We start from the raw sequence: 20,208 nt of genomic DNA on the forward strand, positions 1-20,208 counted from the left end.
AGATTATACAACTTTTAAAGCCATTCCTAATAGTTAGTGTACACACCATACAACACAGAAGTAAAGTTGGACTTGCGAACAAATCGACTTTACGAACAGACTTCTGGAACCTAACTCGTTGGCAAGTAGAGGAGTCCCTGTAGTGCTGAACAACACGCGGGACAACTCCGAAACGTGGCGGAGAAGCCGTCGGGTTTGAATCTCGCCATGTTCGCGTGCGACGGGAGTGAAAGCGGTGGCGGTGGTGGTGACGGATCGGCTAAAATAACCACAGCCGCGGCGATGCCGGTGGCAAAAGGCGCCCGACGTTTCTGGCGGGCGCTCCTGTCCCCCCTCTTCCCCTGGAGACTTGTGAATGGTGCGTTGTTTTGTTGCCCGCTGGCTTGGCTGCCCCGTGGCTCTGACCTGGGTCAAGTGTCCGTTCGTTCCGCGCTATGCTCTGAGCGGAGTAAATTTTTCGGTGGGCGATAGGCCGATGAGATGTGGATTCTGGGACTGTAAGAGCTCTTTAGCTCTTTTTAAATCCTTTATGTTAAGTTCACTTGCTTGCTTGCGCGCTTACGACCGTGCAAATATTTCGGTCGTTTTTTAACCCACTTCCCGTGATCCAATCGAGCTGACATTTTGCACACAGACTCGTTGTGCGTGACAATTTATTTTCGTGAAAAATGTTTTTCCCAAAATGTTACACTTTTTAGGAAAATTTTTTTTTCATATTTTATTTCAAATACCAATGTGATAAAAATGAAACTCTTACTCAAGAAAAACAGAAATGAATAATAAAATAAAACCGATGCCACGCATATAAAGGATTTATAGTGAAAAACTTTGTTTTTACGGGTTAATTTTTTCAGAGGTGACCTCGCCACAAACGATACCTCAAAGAAGTGGCTTATCACGTGGACATTTATCGCAGCCAAATACTTTCAAGGCATGTTGATTCTAAATGTGGAGGGAAAAACCAGAGGTCAGTGGAGAAAAATCCACGATCGCAGGGAGAACACGCAAACTCCAAATATACAGCAGGCATCGTCAGGGCCGGGGTCGAACCCAACGACCTCCTGCGTACCAGGCGAGGAAGATAACATCTCGCCACCGCGGCGGAAGACTGCAGAGCAGCACCACTCAGGGTGGCAACAATCGTTGAAATCAAAAGTGCAGCCTTACGATGACTTACCCAGCGACTGCGGGCAGAAGGGCCTGCTGTAGTTGGGTGGAGCAGCAGATGCAGTTGTGTTTAATTTTTATAATTACACTGGTCAACACACTTTTTCTGGCATAAGTTATTCCAACGGTCTCATGGTAATTTTGGGGTGCTGATTCCAAATCTGGCATCAGTTTTTGTCTATCACATCGGGTTTTTGAGATATCAAATATTGCATTTTCAATAAAAACTGCAGAAGAAAAATATTAAATAAATGTGGATCTCTACATAAAATGATATTATAAACACACTATCCTAAAAATACAGCACCATATTTTAACACTAAAGCAGTCACTGAATCGCAACAACTTGCAATCATAAGTGACAGAGTTAATTTCGGGTAAAATCGATGAAAATGGGGTATGCCGATAGCATAAAAATGAGATGTGATAGAGCAAATCTGAGATCAGATTTGGAATTAGCACCCTGAAATTAGTCTCAAACAGCTGCAAAAGTCCAGGCCAATCATAGTTACACTTTCCAAGCGGCATGGCGAGATGACATCACACGGAATGATGTCATCGCCTTGGTCATCAGGGATCAGCGCAGGGTTTTTTTATCGCCAAGTTTTGGGCAAGAGTGCTTCATGGACGTGGCCGGTTTTTTCCAGGGCAAGTGCCACAACTTTTACGCAAAAATTCCGTTGGTGTTGAACCATCTATACGAGAGCTATCGTGCCGCTCTTCAGACAAGACAGACAGAGCTCATGTAATAATGTTTTCAAACTTCGGTTGAAGACTGAGATTTGTAAAAAATGAGTTTGCATGTTCTCCCCATGGGCAAAATGTTAACTGCCTCACCTGGTGTACAGGAGATTTTGGGTTCAATCCTGACCCTGACGATGCCTTTATATTTGGAGTTGATATGTTCTCCCCGTGGTCGTGTGGATTTTTCTCCGGCTCCTCCGGTTTTTCCCTCAACATTTAGAATCAACATCACGTGTTTAGAGTATTTGGCTGCTATACATTTCCACATGATGATAAGCCACTTCGTTGAGCTATCGTTTGCAGCCAGGTCGCTTCTGAAAAGATCTACATAGCTCAGTGCGCCTTACACCTGGTAAAATATATTTTTTTTATATATATATTTTTTTAGTTTAAAATCTTGAGCTTTTCACGCGCTGTAGTCGGAGGAATGTGCATTCTTAATCTCGCCGCGGATGCATTCGCTTATTCTGCAAGCGCGGTCAATCATTTCCCTCCCCCCCACCCTGGTGTTTCAAGCCGCTAGCGCTTGCTGCGTTTTCTCTCGTCCGGTAACATGTTTGTTCCCTGTGGTGCGTGCGGCTGTCATTTTGTTAACAGACGTTCACATATGCGACCTTTTTTCACGTATCCGCCCGTACCTCGGTCGGTCTCCCATCGGGTCCAGTGTGTGGATTCGTGCTGTATTATAAAATGTGTCTAAAATTATAGTGCCCGGACGTGAAGAATTGTCAATTGGGTTACAAGTTTACATTCATATTGATGGCCTGTGACATTTTCCTGTTTATTTTACGAGCTCGTTTATTTTTCACCACAGGTGAACACCCATTGGCCCATTACTTGCACAGATTCGATTGGGGGGGGCCTGGTTACTCTAATAGACAGCCGAGTACAGCAGTAAACATGATGAATCAATTTACAAACGATTGGACGTGGTCGAGTTCCGAATGGCAAGGTCGTCACACCAACACGGTACAAGCAGCATAGAACTAAAACTGTTTGAACTCAACATAAAGAGACTGGTGGGGTGTGGGACATTTTAAGGCGGTGGAAGGGTGGGTGGCAAGTGCCACCTTTGGTTTGCAACGGGCAAATGTGCGCTGCATGTCATGTGACCGCCGCGCCGGGCGGACAAGGCTCGCACGCCTCCTCCAAGCTGCCAGCTCGGCGAGAGCTGAACGCGTGGCAGAGGTCGCAACCGGGTACCCGATACCCTGTATCCTACCCCGTACCCTACCCAATACCCTGTATCCTACCCGATACCCGTACCCTACCCGATACCCTGTATCCTACCCGATACCTGTACCCTACCCGATACCCGGCTACCCGTACCCTACCCGTACCCTACCCGATACCCGGCTACCCGTACCCGATACCCGTACCCTACCCGATACCCGTACCTTAGCCGATACCCGTAGACTACCCGATACCCGGCTACCCGTACCCGATACCCGTACCCTACCCGATACCCGTACCCTACCCGATACCCGTACCCTACCCGATACCTGTACCCTACCCGATACCCGTACCCTACCCGATACCCGGCTACCCGTACCCGACACCCGTACCCTACCCGATACCCGGCTACCCGTACCCGATACCCGTACCCTACCCGATACCTGTACCCTACCCGATACCCGTACCCTACCCGATACCCGGCTACCCGTACCCGATACCCGTACCCTACCCGATACCCGTACCCTACCCGATACCCGGCTACCCGTACCCGATACCCGTACCCTACCCGATACCCGTACCCTACCCGATACCCGGCTACCCGTACCCGATACCTGTACCCTACCCGATACCCGTACCCTACCCGATACCCGTACCCTACCCAATACCTGTACCCTACCCGATACCCGTACCCTACCCGATACCCGATACCCGTACCCTACCCGATACCCGTACCCTACCCGATACCCGGCTACCCGATACCCGTACCCTACCCGATACCCGTACCCTACCCGATACCCGGCTACCCATACCCGATACCCGTACCCTACCCGATACCCGGCTACCCGTACCCGATACCCGTACCCTACCCGATACCCGTACCCTACCCGATACCCGGCTACCCGTACCCGATACCCGTACCCTACCCGATACCCGTACCCTACCCGATACCCGTACCCTACCCGATACCCGTACCCTACCCGATACCCGGCTACCCGTACCCGATACCCGTACCCTACCCGATACCCGTACCCTACCCGATACCCGTACCCTACCCGATACCCGTACCCTACCCGATACCCGGCTACCCGTACCCGATACCCGTACCCTACCCGATACCCGTACCCTACCCGATACCCGTACCCTACCTGATACCCGTACCCTACCCAATACCCGTACCCTACCCGATACCCGGCTACCCGTACCCGATACCCGGCTACCCGTACCCGATACCCGGCTACCCGTACCCTACCCGATACCCGATACCCGTACCCTACCCGATACCCGGCTACCCGTACCCGGCTGGGTACGGGTACCCGTTTGCGACCCTAGTGCGGCCGGGTACGGGTAGGCTGTGAGTCACTGGTGAGTAACCGTTTGTCACTCATTTCCCAACGTCTTGACTCTTACAATTCAAGTTCCTATAATCAATCCACCTGCGCCTGCAACATGGCTTCATCCCAGAGGTCGCAATCGGGTACCCGTACCCTACTCGATACCCGGCCGGGTACGGGTAGCCGGGTATCGGGTAGGGTACGGGTTCTCGTTTGTGACCCTGGTGCGGCCGGGTACGGGTAAGGAATCAAAACCCGTTTGCGACCTCTGACGCGTGGCCGCCTGCGCGTTGCCGTCGTTGTTGCTGCTGTTCTTGTTTAGGTCACCGACTCAAAAAGGAGTTGAAAGTGTGGCCACCCCCACCAGGCAGCGCTGAAGCAACAGACAGCTGCACGTGTCGGTTTCGTCTTCATTGGAGCTCACAAGAACAGTGCGGTCACGAATCTTCACTGCTGCTTTAAATCCTTTTGAGAGCCCACGCACGAAGAGGCCTTTCCTTTGAAATGTGGAGACCCTCATTAGCACTCGCCAAAAGGCAAATATCAATAATTATGATAATGCAAATCCAGCAGAAATAATCACCATTTAGTTCCAGTGATGTTGATTTTTAAATAACCCATCACAGCAGGGAACGTAGCCTGCACCACGCATTTCCCCGCCATGGTGGGTTTTCTCATTGATCATTTACAGGAAGTGATTTTATAAACTGGCCCTTTTGCACCGCTCTCCCTAGCCACCTCCTCCGTGAGTGCGCGCCTCTTCCAACACAAATGCCCCAGACCAGAGCAACTCTCGCGCCGCCCCTGCGAGCGATTTTTTTTCGTCCCGACTCTTAAGCTTCAAGCCGGTCCGGGAAAGAAAAAAAACCCGCGGAAGATTTTTTGCACGGCCTGGGTTGCGCGAGAGCATGTGTGTGTGAGAGATCGGGAAACAGTTGTTGCCAATCAATGGCGGTGGCCTAATATCCTGATATAGACCTTGGCCAAATTGTTGGCACCGGTTCTGGCTGCCCTGCAGCCTGGGCTGTGGATCATTCCACACCTCTGCATCATTCGCCGCCTCCGAGAGTGAACGACGCTCCCATCGGTGATGATCAACGAGACCGGTCCTGTCCTATCCCCACCCCCATTCTTCCGCCCGCATTGCCCCGGCCCGGCAAAGTGTGTCGATGCCCTCAAAAACAACGCGGAAAAACGATACCCGCCGATCCCGTACCGCGTTCCAACACGCTTTTGCCGTCGGACGTATTTTATCAACAAATAGTAAATTATTATTTGTGTGCCGCGTGCCGTGCAAGCCTCTCGCGTGACATTACGGGGGCGGTTTTTAATTCCGCCGGAACGTGATTGCACGTGTCGGTTAGTATTTTTGGCGCGCGCGATCCTTTGGAAACCGTTTCTCTGCCGAGTGCTCTCCGGGGCGGCGGGTCTTGTGGCGCTGCCGTGGTGTGGGACATTGAGATGTTAACTACCTCGCCTGGTATACGGGAGGTCGTGGGTTCGATCCCGACCCTGACGTCTGTATGTACATTTGGAGTTTGCGTGTCTCTTTCTCCCTCCCCCCGTGGTCGAGTGGATTTTTCTTCGGGTCCTCCGGTTTTTCCCTCCACATTAAGAATCAACGTCACACTTTTAGAGTGTTTGGCTGCTATAAATCTCCACGTGATAAGCCGCTTCGTTGGGCTATCATTTGTGATAGCCAAGTCGCTTCTGAAAAAGAGCTGTATAGCTCAGTGGGCCTTACCTGATATAAAATAAAAAAATAGTTGTGGCCGTTGTTGCTGCTGATGACGATGATGCTTTGGCTTAAAAAAAAAAACTTATTTCCGCCCCCCTCTCAAATGTTATCCCGATTGTACTGTTGGTGGAGTGTCACGAGACGTAGCATCCATCAACTCGCCCCGTACGTGCCGAGCGATTAATTGTTTTGCCATCGTCGTCATGATCATTATCATCATCAGTTTTTTTGTTATTTGTACGGCACGTATGTTGAGCTTAATTCGCCACCGTACGTAGCCAACCATGCGAATGGAAGCGTCGTCGCCGTTCGTGAAAATTCGATTCTCAGAATTGTTGAGGATCCACCGAGGAGGAATTTGGAAGGCAGCAGCGAGGCGGTTGAGGAGCCGGCGCTACCATCAATTGGCCAAACTCTGCAGTCCCCCACCACATTAAGATGTTTTCAGCCCAGCGATGAGTGCGTGCACATCGGGCATAGCGGCTCTGCAGCTCTCACGGAGCAGCACAACCAAGGGCTCAATTCTAGCCAAAGCTGTCTGGGGGGTGGGGGTCCGCTTGGGGGTTACTCCCCGTAAAATATTCCATGAGGAGTTAAGTAACCCAATAGGGTTTTTCCCCTTTTTTCTGGCAAAAAAACTGACACCTTTTGCAAGGAGTCATGTTTACATTAACCGCAATACTTGCAGTCAAATGCAAACAAAAACACAATACTCTGGTAATGTATGCAATGCATAAACACAATACTCTGGTAATGTATGCAATGCATAAATTACCAGAGCATTGTGTTTTTGTTTGCATTTGACTGCAAGTATTGCGGTTAATGTAGACATGATTCCTTGCAAAAGGTGTCAGTTTTGTTGCCAGAAAAAAGGGGAAAAACCCTATTGGTACATTTTGGTACTGGCAAAGGAGGTCCCGTGAAATTAAGTAACCCGTCGTGTAAAGAGAATGGCCCGCGGAAAGCATGTGCCGTAGAGCTGCCTATGAGCTCTCTTCAAGCCTACCTCCGGTCCACGCAATAGGAGGCGGCACAGTTCCCACCCGCCCTGTCTCGTGAGAGTAAAGTCCGTTAGCGTGACGGTCAAGTCAATGCGTTTCTTTCTGAGAGCTGGAATTTTGGCCAACTTGAGTGGAGAATCAAATTTGATGTGGGAGGTTTTTGTTTTGGCAGAAACCTGCTTCTCATGCACCGCGGATGGTTGTAACGCCGGTCGTTATGCCCCACCATGGATCCTGCCGGCCTAATCCAACCAATAAGTAGTGCAATGTTGTTGGCTGGTGATTTACCAAAAAAAATGATTGTGGGTACCTGCAACCTGGATTCGAACCCAGGATCTCAGCAGGGCCGACTCAGCTCTCTTGACCCTCTTGAGCCACCCGGCCACTTCCTGGGTAAGAAAAAATGTGAGCTCTTAAAGTGGGTGGAGAGAAACAGCCTTGTTCATCTGAGTTCCGTTGGAGGCTATGCGAGCAGCTTCACCCACCTGTAAGTGAGGGCTAGACGGCCGGCCCTCACTGACCGTCACGCTATGAACTTTACTCTTACGTGGCAGGGCGGGTGGGAACTGGGCTACCCACTATTGCGTGGACTGGAAGAAGCTTGAAGAGAGTTCATAGGTAGCTCTATGACACTTTGCTTCCGCGGGCCATTCTCTTAACGTGACTTGGTCGGCCCACGCAGCCGGCGACCTCGGATAAAACCACGACCGCCGGTTGCGCCTCCAGCCACCGCTGGCAGCGGTCGTCGTCGCTGCAGCTGCCGCTCCGTGCCACCGTGTGTCTGGTGTCGTGGATTGGCAAGCGTTTGTCTTGTGGTGTATTGACGGTAGTAATTATAATAGCGATGTCATTCATCCAGGAAAAGTGCCACTGAGTATTCCGGATGGGGCCCAACTGTGTGGGATGTTAGCCAGCTCCATTCGAATTCTCCTTTTATTAAATCAGGGACACCTTCGCCACAGCGCCAGACTCGCAGTCCGGGAGGTCACCCGGTTCGATTCAATCTCACGGCTAGGTGGTTGAAACCATGGTGCAAGCTTTAATGAAAATCTCATTACACTTTTATTTAACTTGCCCTGTTGTCTGTTTATATTCTTTCACATCTTTGCCGCTTAATGTCTTCGGATCTACGAAGCCTAGCGAGCTGAACTTTTGTACGCTGTCCCGTCGTCTCGCGTGTCAATCGAGATTTCGTTGAAATAACCGGTCCGGGTCTCGCCGATCCTGAGCATCGTTGTGTTCTTTCAAGTTAATGTATTAGGTATAGCCCTATGAGCCATTCGGCTCTTGAATCGGGTGCAACCACAACAAACAAAAAACAAAAACATGAACAAAAAACATCTTAAAGTGACTATGTTACTAAGTGCAACCAGAAAATCCAAGAAAAGACAGCAATATACTTAATTGCATAAAGGAAATTAAACACGTCGAAAGAATACCACCCACATTTGTTGAGCACATCAAGTTTGATTAATTCTGGGGTCAAAAGAATTAGTTTTCTACTTTTGAGTGCAAATAAAAGTGTGTGCGTTGAAAAACATTTTTTATTACCTAATTGTTTTTATATCAACCCCTGGTCCCACCACCAGCCTCTGTCCACCCAGTAGTGTAAATGGGTTCACCGCAGCTGGGCGATGGGCAGGTCGCGTACGGTCGGGCTAAAGTGTGGGCCACCTGCCCACCTCTTCCAAGAAGTCTGACCGGCGTGGAAGGAAGGTCGCGTCAAGATTCAGTCAATCAATCTTAATTTTACGCGCCAATGTCGCCCTCAATATAAGTAGGCATCGGTGCACATAACGACCATAGGTCGCAAACGGGTTTTGATTCCTTACCCGTACCCATACCCGGCTGGGTACGGGTAGCCGTTCCCTACCCGTACCCGTACCCTACCCGAAATGAGTGACAAACGGCTACTCACCAGTGACTCACGGCCTACCCGTACCCGTACCCGTACCCGGCCGCACCAGGGTCGCAAACGTCTATCCGTACCCGGCCGGGTATCGGGTAGGGTACGGGTATCGGGTACCCGGTTGCGCGACCTCTCTTAACGACTGAGCGGGTTTGTACAGATTGCCCTCGATAGAGGGGATCTGATGCTCATTCGAGTGGAGGCAACTTCCGTCAGTAGTAATGGGGCGTGAGCAGGCAATTGCAGGGTGAACCTTGGGACATTTTCACAAAAAGTCGGGGCGAAAATGAACATTCGGCAACACGTGCAATGAGCTGAAACCACGTATCCAACTGTGTTCTTGCGAGATGGAATCTTGCGGGTAGTTGTCAGCGCTGAAAGCATTAGCAATGGGTGTCTGTCTTTCAGGGCCAACCGTGTGTTTTCGTATCTGCAAATAGTTGTTTTTGTTGTGGTTTCTGTACCAATAAATTTTGGGCAATAGTCCTTTGATCAATCTGACCAGTGTTCTCCAGGGTAAGTCCCTATTTGCAACACCATCTCCATGAGCGTTATGTACGTACGGACGGATGCACGCACGGACCCAGTAAGCATGCAGCGTTGGGCCAACACCTACCTCTGGTTGGAACCGCTGGCCGAACAACGTTGGCACAACGTTCCATGTTGACCGGGAAACTAACGCGTAAACGCTCTCGGCTTTGGGTGGAAAGCGTTAAGAAAAATGTACCCGTACCCAGGCCTCGGGTGTTGAGACCCCTCTTCCCGCAGGGCCAGGTCGGTGACGCAGCCGGCGATACCTGCTGCCCTGGCCCTGATCCACTCGGCCACGGCTTCCTGAAATCAAATCAGCAGGGGTGGCGGTCGGGAAAATAACAGAGATTGCAAAATGTTGACTGGTGGAATCAATGAGGTTGTCGCCAAATGTCGTGTTTAGTGCAGGTTGGTTGATGCATCCGTACGGAGTGTTGCGTGGCATCGGAGGCGTGGAGGGCGTGAATTCGCGGACAGGGATTTTCCAAACGCCAGTATCCGCGACGCGCCGTTGTCCACCTTCACCGGGTGAACACAAATTGTCGCTACCCACTGCATTTGCCTGATGATTGGTAATTTAGTCCCACATGCGGTATAGGCAGAGCTGACCCGAGACTGGGACGCAGTGAAGGTTAACGGATCACGCACACATTCGTGAACTCCCTCAACCGTGGGATTTGAGGTCACCGTCTGCCTGGTCTGGCCACAGTATGATGGGAGTACAGCAAGTGGGTCAATCTCCCATCTGCACAGGATTGAGTGTTGCCAACCCCGCTCGCACGCGCGGGATTTCTCCTGGTCCTCCGGTTTCTTCCCACGTGTTTAAAACATATTCATGGATTTGGCCAAACATCCAGATATAGGACCACACAGCTTGGGCAATTATTGGCGCAGGTTCTGGCAGCCTTCCAGTTTGTCTGGTATCCCCCTCTTCCGTGTGAAAACTGTGCTCGTTACAAATTCCGCAAGCGCCGTTTCGAGACGCAATCTGGTGTAAGGTGACGGCGCTAACGTAAGCTAAAATAACAATGAAATGATGACAGCAGAATTTTAAATTTGAATCGGCGGTGTCTACGTCGCACGGGCCAACATCGGGCACCGGGCGTCGTCTGCGACGCCAACGCAACGCTTTTGAGGTCACTCGAAGAACATTCCGCGGAGCGTAAAAATTGCTCGGTGCTTCCACATCGCAGCCCGCTTGAGAAGCTCCCCCCTTCCCCCCGCTGGTCCCAGACGAGTCCAGAGGCAAGTCAGGACTTGCCTACTCACGAGGCTCGCTTTGAGGCCGTCTTTATTTTCCCGGGCCGAGGCGAAGGAAAGGGGAGGCACGGCCATTTGGGCAGCGCTCGCGCGTCGCTCTCCGGCCGCCCAGGGAGTGGTTCGGCAATCTGAGCGAGCGGCTCGCAAGCGGAAGGTTGCGAGTTCGAATCCTGGTTGGGTTGATGTGGGGGGGGTGGTCGATTTAGCCAATCGTCATCACTCCTCCCGGGGTTCGATGAAAGTGAGCACCGCATTGTTAGGGAACGCAACAGCGGTTGTCCTGTGGATGGGCTCGCCACCCGCCATAGGAATATGGAATTTCCGCCACTGGCTCAGGGCTGCAAACAGGAGATGAGTTCCGCCACGTCGACGCTCGTTTGTCGCGGGGAAATCACCTCGGCCGGCGACCAGCGCGTGATTGACAGCGTAGGCGAGAGAGAACGAAAAAAAAAACGTACAAGGAGATGTATCTCGACGTGGCATGAAATAAAACTGTTATAAATGCGCCTTGTGTTTCATACGCACGTGTCTTGGCTCTTGTCAGCTCAACCGCAAAGTAAAATTCCGCTGCCCTCTCCGTCTCCCTCATGCTTTCCCATTCGTGTCTGAATTTTACGCGCATACAGCCCTGTTTTATTGTCTCTCGGTCCACCGCTGGCGGGTCGTTGTGGCGGTGGGGGGAGGGTTAATTGACCATACTTCACCGCTCTGGTCGGTGTCTGGGTTCTGTGAAGGGGGGAGCACGGACGGTGGGATCACAGCAATAGGGGAACAACAGTGGGTGTTGATGTTACCGCACATGGAGAGATGTCGGGGGTTGCCTCAGGTTGGTACCAACCACCGACCACTTCAATGGCAGCAGCATTGGAAATTTTAATTTTTATGTCGCCTCAATTCAATCGCATCTCCAACAACCCTTTACACGGGAGAGATGGAGAGAGCAAGACACAACGGCACAGCCCAGAGCCAAGCTACCGGGGCCCAGCACCAACCACAACAACGAGACCCAGGGGCATCTGGGGCAGCCAGGGCAGCACCAACTCGGGGGCAGCCAGGACAGCACCAAGCCAGGGGCAGCACCAATGACAACGTGACCCAGGGGCGGCCGTGGGGCAGAGGTCGCAAATGGGTTTTGATTCCTTACCCGTACCCGTACCTGGCCGCACCAGGGTCGCAAACGGGTACCCGTACCCTACCCGTACCCGGTCGGGTACGGGTAGGGTACGGGTATCGGGTACCCGATTGCAACCTCTGGGATGAAGCCATGTTGCAGGCGCGGGTGGGTTATTTTTAGGAACTTGAATTGTGAGAAGAGTCAAGACGTTGGGAAATGAGTGACAAACGGTTACTCACCAGTGACTCACGGCCTACCCGTACCCATACCCGGCCGCACCAGGGTCACAAAGGGGTACCCGTACCCGGCCGGGTACGGGTAGCCGGGTATCGGGTAGGGTACGGGTATCGGGTACCTGATTGCGACCTCTGCCGTGGGGGAAGGTGGGACCAGACTGCGCGTGTGCATTTGGTGGACGGAGCGTCTCGCGAGTCTGTGAATTCGATACAGAGTTCCCCTTCCGCTGCTAATTTTAATATTGCACCTGGAATGTCCCTGAGACGGGGCAGCTCATTTGCAAGGGTGTCGATTGACACACACACACGCACGTGTTGGTCATACCAAATATGTAACGACACGTGTAGAAACATTTATACTTGACAACTATTATCGTATATATATACAAAACGAGCATTAGGCCGCAGTTAAATGCATAGATACATTAATCGGTAAATGCATAGATACATTAATCGGTAGTTCCCCAACCATTCTGGGCCCTCAAACAATTTTTTCCGGCCACCAAATGGTAAATTAACTGCGGTGTTTCGTGTAGTAAAATCAGTTGCTCGGAGCACCTTCCCCCCCCATACGTTACGGCCTTGCGGGATCACAGGCAGGTTGGGTACGGCCGGCATGAATAATGAAACCACGCATGTCGCCGGATCGCGGGGAAAGCTCTCTCGTGGTGACGGCTGCGCGCTTAGGGGGATTTTGGTCACTGGCAAAGAAATGTTGACTTTGCCACGGAGCGAGCTGAATCCGTATCGATTTTAACGGATGGACGGACGGACGGGGGTGGGGGGGATGAACGACGAGATGTTGGTCGTCGGCCATGAAGTGTAATCTCCAAGTGCCCTTCCTTTCCCTTCCACCCTCCCTCCCATCGTCGGTCCAGAGAGCGGACTTGGTGGTAGCGCTGCGGTATTCATAATCCACTTGCGTCGTCGCCTTGCGAGGCTTGGCAGGGCTCGGCCGTGGGGAGACGGGAATTGTTGTGGAGTCAACGCGCCGTTTGATGTATCGACTCGTGGAAAAAATATGCCTTTGTGACGCGAGGAGATTGCTACGTTTCTTCGTTTTCTTGCCCCCAACGCCGCCGTCCCCCCCACCACCAGTTTATTGAAGAAAGTTTTGGCGGGTGTTTTATCGGCGCGGCGAAAGCTGGTCTCTACGGCGGGTGGTTAAAACAATGTCATCGTCAGCAGCTTTGATCAATCCACTGCTGGATGGAGGCTTCCCCCCCCCCCCCAAGCTGTAACTGCTGGGGTGGGCGAGATGTTAACTCCCTCGCCTGGTATGCAGGAGGGCGTGGGTTCTATCCCGACCCTGATGCCTGCTGTATATTTGGAGTTTGCGTGTCTCTCGCTGGGATCACGTGGATTTTTCTATGGGGCCTCCGGTTTTTCCCTCCACATTTATAAACATGTGTTTATAGTATTTGGCTGCAATACATTTCCACGTGAATCAATTATTTACGATGTATGAAAATAATGTCTAAATTTCACTTGTCTCTAATTTGTTTCTGACGTGCGTCGGTGATTCGGTATTAATTTGATGCATCATCAGAAGAGTTATTCACTTCCCCGGTGAACCAATATGAAGAGTCACAAATTCGGGAACACAATTCAATTCATAGACAACAAAAACTCGACTGAACTATGTTTTATTTCACCACATAAGGCCTACTGAGTTGTTATAGCTCTTTTTCAGAAGCGACCTGGCCACAGATGATAGCTCAACCAAGTGGCTTGTCACGCGGAAACTTATAGCAGCCAAATACTTTTAACGCATGTTTTTAAATGTGGAGGATTAAACCGGAGGACCCGGAGAAAAATCCACACAACCACAGGAGAGAGAGAGAGAGACACGAAAACTCCAAATGTACAGGCGTCAGGGTCGGGGTCAAATCCATCTCTCCCCCGTGGTTTATTGGATTTTTTTTCCGTTGTTTTTTCCCTTCGCATTTAGAATCAACATCGCGCGTTTCGAGTATTTGGCTCCCGCTATAAGTTCCCACGTGAGGAGAAGCCACTTGGTTGAGCCAATCATTTGTGATCGCCAGGGCCCTTTTGCAAAGGAGCTACAGAGCTCAGTGGGCCTTACCTGGTCAAATAAAAACAGTTGAAGTAGTTTGAGTAGTTTTAGTCTCTCGGGGTCAGAGGTCGCAACCGGGTACCCGATACCCGTACCCTACCTGATACCCGGCTACCCGTACCCGGCCGGGTACGGGTACGGGTACCCGTTTGCGACCCTGGTGCGGCCGGGTACGGGTACGGGTAGGCCGTGTGTCACTGGTGAGTCACCGTTTGTTACTCATTTCCCAACGTCTTGTCTCTTCTCACAATTCAAGTTCCTAGAATCAACCCACCCGCGCCTGCAACATGGCTTCATCCCAGAGGTCGCAATCAGGTACCCGATACTCGTACCCGGCTGGGTACGGGTAGGGTAGGGGTACGGCTGGGTACGGGTACGGGTACCCGTTTGCGACCCTGGTGCGGCCGGGTACGGGTAAGGAATCAAAACCCGTTTGCGACCTCTGCTCGGGGGCCTGCGACGTGACGATCCACCGAGCGCGTGCTCCACGCGAGCCAATTCCATCGCTCCGTCTCCGCGGTAGACGTCGACGCGGAGAGATTTTTCGTTTTGACGCTGCTGCAGAGCAACGGTTAGCCGCGCGGTGGGCTTGCGGCAGTCCAGAGGCCGTCGGTTCCACTCCATCGCCCGGCGGCGCCTCCATCCACCCGGCGGTGTAAATGGGTACGAATCACAGGTGGCGTGTGGTGGGGTGCATTGTGGTACAAGAGGACGTAGGGCTGAGAGGACTTGTCGAAGACTGGTACCAGCGGTGTCAAGATCGGCCTCTGTGGAGGATGAGGCTCGTTAAAGGACGCTACTGGGCAGTTGGAGGTAGTGGTCCTCCATTAGCAACGGAGGGCAGAGGAGCGACGCTCACAACAACGAGCGGAGCGCCAGGCAGCTAAAACACAGCAAGTTGGCACAGTAGGGGGCACAGGTGTGGTGCTTCGGCCAGTCATCTCAGTCAGTCAAGCCATGGCACCTGGATCTGTCCCGTGACCTCCTACCAGCAGGCATTCAACACTTCACGTGGTCTTAAAGGGCATATGGCCTGGCACAGCCGCCGTGGTGATGTCACCGCCACTTGGTGACGAATGGCGGTTGTTGTTGTTGTGAGTACTGCACACCTCTTCCAAGACTTTACGGGCCAAATACCATCGAGAGGTTATTTTTCGAGCTGTCTCGCACGATGTATGTGGGATGAAGAGACGGGTCATTGCTCGAAAACATCGCCTGTTGCTTTCAAGGCCACAAGCCTGTTGAGTCTTTGTGTTGATTGTGTTCTTTACTCCCTCCCCTGTGGGGGCACTTCTGCCAGCGTTGGTTGTTGCAGGGCTGCCACTCTTTTTTTCTCCATCATCTCAGTGGTCCTCTCGAGCTCTGCGAGCCGGGTCCGTGCGGCGAGCGGTCGGAACGACGCAGCGTCGCTGTCGTTACGAACACGCGTGTCTTTGTCATCGTCATCATCGTCCTTAATCTCTTCCCCCACCCCACCTCCGCCCTCTCTGCCTTGCCCTTTAGCCTCCATCGAGAGGATCGAACGCAAGAACCTGTCGAAGAGGAAGGGGGAAAGGTGCACCGAGTATTACCTGGAGGTGAGCGAGAAACATGGTCCGCCCTGCGACCGCGGTCGGGGGTTTGGAGTCGAGTCGCCGCACTCATCCGTCGCACGGTGCTACAACGGCGTGCCCCCCCCATCGTTTCGGTCTCACCCTTGCCCGCGCTTGCACTCTCATGATTGAACCTCTCGCCGCTCAGGTGTTTTGGTCGGACGGCTCGACGGTTTCCCTGTCCAAGACGTACCAGGAACTTCACGACTTTCTCTCCAAGGTCGGTGCCGCCGTAAGCCGCGTGGGCGTTGTTGCCAGTGGGTTGCGTCGAATTGCTTCGTAGCGGCAAGGGCCCGTGGCGGGTGGGTGGAGGGGGGGTGCGGGGGTGGTGGTGGTGGGGCGGGTGGTGCCGGTGGGGCAGCTGTAGTAATGCCGTCTGCGCCTGGTAATGTGCTGTCAAAAGTGGAAACAGATGTGTGCCCGCGTGCGTGTGCCCATGTGTGTGCGTGCGTGTGTGTGCGTGCGTGCGTGTGCCTGCGTGCGTGTGCGTGCGTACGTGTGCCCGCGTGCGTGTGTGTACGTGCGTGTGCCCGCGTGTGTGTGCGCGTGCGTGTGCCCGCGTGCGTATGTGTGTGCGTACGTGTGCCCGCGTGCGTGTGTGTACGTGCGTGTGCCCGCGTGTGTGTGCGCGTGCGTGCGTGTGTGTCAGAGGTGTGGACTCGAGTCATGTGACTTGGACTCGAGTCAGACTCGAGTCATGAATTTGATGACTTGCGACTCGACTTGGACTTGCATAACAATGACTTTGTCCCACCTATGAGATGTGGACTCGAGTCATGTGACTTGGACTCGAGTCAGACTCGAGTCATGAATTTGATGACTTGCGACTCGACTTGGACTTGCATAACAATGACTTTGTCCCACCTCTGGTGTGTGTGCCCGCGTGCTTGTGCCCATGTGTGTGCGTGCATGTGTGTGCGTGCGTGTGTGCCTGCGTGCGTGTGTGTGTGTGCGTACGTGTGCCCGCGTGTGTGCGTGCGTGTGCCCGCGTGTGTGTGCGCGTGCGTGCGTGCGTATGTGTGTGTGCCCGCGTGCGTGCGCGTGAGTGAGTCAGACGAAAGAGACGAGAAACATTGTCGTCTGGACGAGCGTGACGTCTAGTAGTGGTAATGGTAGAAGCCGCAAAGGACTCTAATATTAGTAGTCTTATTGTGTGTTCATCACTTTCTGTAGCTTTGCAACGCTGTAGTTTTTTTTGCCACTGTTGATTCATACAGCTGTAGATTGTACATACGCCGCGAGTGGGGATAAATTATTGAAACAATTCGTAAATTTTCTTTTGAAGAGACTGAATCGTGATACAATGTATTTTAGTGGCAGGAATACCAACGGATTAATTCTCAGATTTGGACGGACCAAATTTAATAACGATTTTTTTTTTCTCGCGTTAAATAATTATCGGTGACCGAATGGAGTCCATCAACTTGGTAGACTTGATGAGAACCTGCTTTTAATTACAACTCATTCCATGTGAGTCTATCTGGGTGAGTCTGTGGGTCTTTGTGTGAGCCTATGGGTCTCTGTGTGAGTCTGTTGGTCTTTTTGTGAGTCTGTGGGTCTCTTTTTGTGAGTCTCTGGATCTCTATGTGAGTCTATGGGTTTGTGTGTGAGTCTGTGGGTGAGTCATTGGTGACTGGGTTGAAACCATCAACTCACTACTCTTCAGAGCCCAGTTTGATCACAACTCAGTCTTTGTGGGTCTCTATGTGAGCCTATGGGTTTCTATGTGAGTGTGTGATCTTAATGCGAGTGCATGGGTTTCTATGTAAGTCCATGGGTCTCTGTGTAAGCGATTGGTGACCAGGTTGAGACCATCAGCTCGCCAGCTTTGAGAATTCCCCCCGTTGATCACACAATTGATAGATTGGGCTGCTCAACAAATCCGTCCGATGCCTCTAAACCTCGTTTTTGTCTCAGCTCCCTCAAATCTTCCCCAACGACCACCTGGAGAGGCTCTTCCCACCCCCGCCGGCCCGGGGGGCGACGGCATTCTCCACCCACCGCACCGACTCCTCGACGGAGAGGCCCACCCCGTCGGCCGAGAGGTCCCTTCCTCCGCGGTCTCCGTGCCCGAGCCCCGGCCCGTCGGCCCCGTCGCCGACGCGGAATCACGATCGCTCGGTCTTCGGGCCCCGCTCGTCCCCGACGAGGCCCCACCCGTCGGCGGGGCGCGACGTGAGGACGACGACGACGACGACAAGCTCGGGGGCGGCTGCGCGACCTCCGACCCCGCGCACGCGGAGCAACTCGCGCGACAAGCAGGCGGAGCGTGCCAACACGCCCTCGGCGGCGGCGGGCGGAGGGGGCGGGCGCCACGCGCGGCCCCGGAGCCGGGATGAGCGGCACGGCTCGTCGGTTGCGCCACCGGCGAGCTACGACGGGCGGCCCAACGGCGTGGAGGAGCGGGCCGAGCGAGCCGAGTGGGCCCCGCTGGGCCGCATCGTTTCGCCCGGGCGACACGCGCACGGGAGGACACGGGACGACGTGACGGACCGGCAACGCTGCCTGCCGACACGGTCGCCAACTGGATCACCGCTGCCGACGGAGAAGGGCGGTGGTGGCGGCGGCGGTGGCAGAGCGGTGGTGTTCCACTCGCCTCCGGCGCACGGCGAGAAAAGGCCAGTGGACGTGGAGGCGGCGATGAGGTGAGTGGCTGTCATCGAGCTCCACCACGACAGGATTTATTTTCTCACCGAATATTTTTTTCCGGTGTCGCAGGTAGACTGGAGTCAGCGGCTCTTGACTAGTAGCCACGGCCAATAGCGAGAGGCATACTGGATGTGGTGGGCCGGGTTTGGGAATATTTTCTCGGTCGTTGACCCAGAGGGTGTGGGTGGTCATTTAGAAAGTAAACTGTGGGCCGCAATGCGTACCTGAGCTCTACTTTCCCGACTGTCCAATGCGCATTCAAATCTTTGTTGTTGAATTAAAATACAATAGAACCCCTCGTAACAACCACGCCTGTTAACGACTAATCGCTTAACGACCGGCCTCTATAGAGCCCAATGTGTAGTGTAGTGTAGTGTTTCGTGTAGTGTATAGGAAGACAAGAGGGGGCACTCAAAGGTGGTGTGGGGTGGGGCGCTTGATATCCGCTTACGAAACGAGCCCGTTGTCTCAACGCGACGCTGAGGGTCGTCGCGCTGTCCTGCGATGTTTCCCGATGGATTCTTCGTGTCGTGAAGACTCGGCGCCGTTAGCGCAACCTGCGATGACGTTGCGGGAAAGCATAAACACTTTTTACGTACGTACGTAAACAAACAGGAAGGGCTGCTTGGCGGGACGCCGTGGTGGCTAGGAGATGTTAACTACCTTGCCAGGTATAGAGGAGGTCGTGGGGTCGATCGCGACCCTGACGCCCGCTATATATTTGGAGTTTGCGTTTCTCTCTCCCCGTGGTTGTGTGGATTTTCCTCCGGGTCCTCCACATTTACAATCGACGTGCATTTATGGAGTATTTGGCCACGCGACGATAAGCCATTTCGTCGGGCTATCACTTGTGGCAGTCAGGTCGCTTCTAAAAAGAGCTTTATAGACCTCAAGTGGGCCCTTACTTGGTTAAAATATATTGTCTAATAGTTTTTAGTCCATCCCTCGCGTCGAACTTTCTCACTGTGCGCGGCACTTGTTCTGTTTTTATTTTTAGCCAAGTCAAGAGGCAGATGAGGTAATGGAACGACGACCCCTTTTCTCTCCCTGGTGGCTCCGTGCAAAACAGCTGAGCCTGATGTCATGATGATGGGGAATTACCCCACGGGAGTGGCACGCACGCCACCCGCCGCATATAGCGACTCTCCCACACATCGCTTTTCCAACTTTGTCCAGCGGTGGATGGACGAGGCGGCTGTAAAACAATTCGTTATTTCGCTTGACACGTAGTAGTAGTAGTAAGGATTTCGCGACCAATTTTGCCCATGATGGGGGTTTTTGTTTGGGTTGGGCCGCGTGAATATAAACGTGTCGTTAAAACCGCCACCGAACACGACACAGCCATTTAGCGAGGTTTTGCCACGTAAACAAAACGTGGCAATTAGTTACGAGTGCAGCACAGCAGTGTGTTGGAGAGTAAACCCACAACATCTACAATTCGCGAGTACCGTGACATTCCGCCTCCTCTGTTTAACGACACATTTATGTTTACGTGATCTAACCCAATCCCCCGCCCCCCTGTTATGGATATGAGTTCTTTACTCACCGTTGCTCTTCCGCGTGGTTTGTTCGATTGTTAAACCGGCAACTCCCACCCCTCCCCAACCCCACGGCTGCCCTCTCACTCGTGGCTTTTCTCCGGGTGCAAGAATTCGGCCAATAGAGGACCGCAGAGCTTGGGCA

General features: G+C 52.8%; 1 protein-coding gene across 1 annotated transcript in view; it reads left to right on the plus strand.

The window, feature by feature from the left end:
• The window catches only part of LOC144735276 (uncharacterized), a 53,105-nt gene that overhangs the window by 13,222 nt on the left and 19,675 nt on the right, over nt 1-20,208 (plus strand). The window contains exons 3-5 of the mRNA XM_078617789.1: nt 15,788-15,861; nt 16,025-16,096; nt 17,794-18,521. Coding sequence (XP_078473915.1) covers nt 15,788-15,861; nt 16,025-16,096; nt 17,794-18,521 — 874 coding nt within the window. The remainder of the gene's footprint in view (nt 1-15,787; nt 15,862-16,024; nt 16,097-17,793; nt 18,522-20,208) is intronic.

This window comes from Lampetra planeri, chromosome 54, assembly GCF_965212315.1.
Source record: "Lampetra planeri chromosome 54, kcLamPlan1.2.h2, whole genome shotgun sequence".
NCBI classification, from domain to species: Eukaryota; Metazoa; Chordata; class Hyperoartia; order Petromyzontiformes; family Petromyzontidae; genus Lampetra; species Lampetra planeri.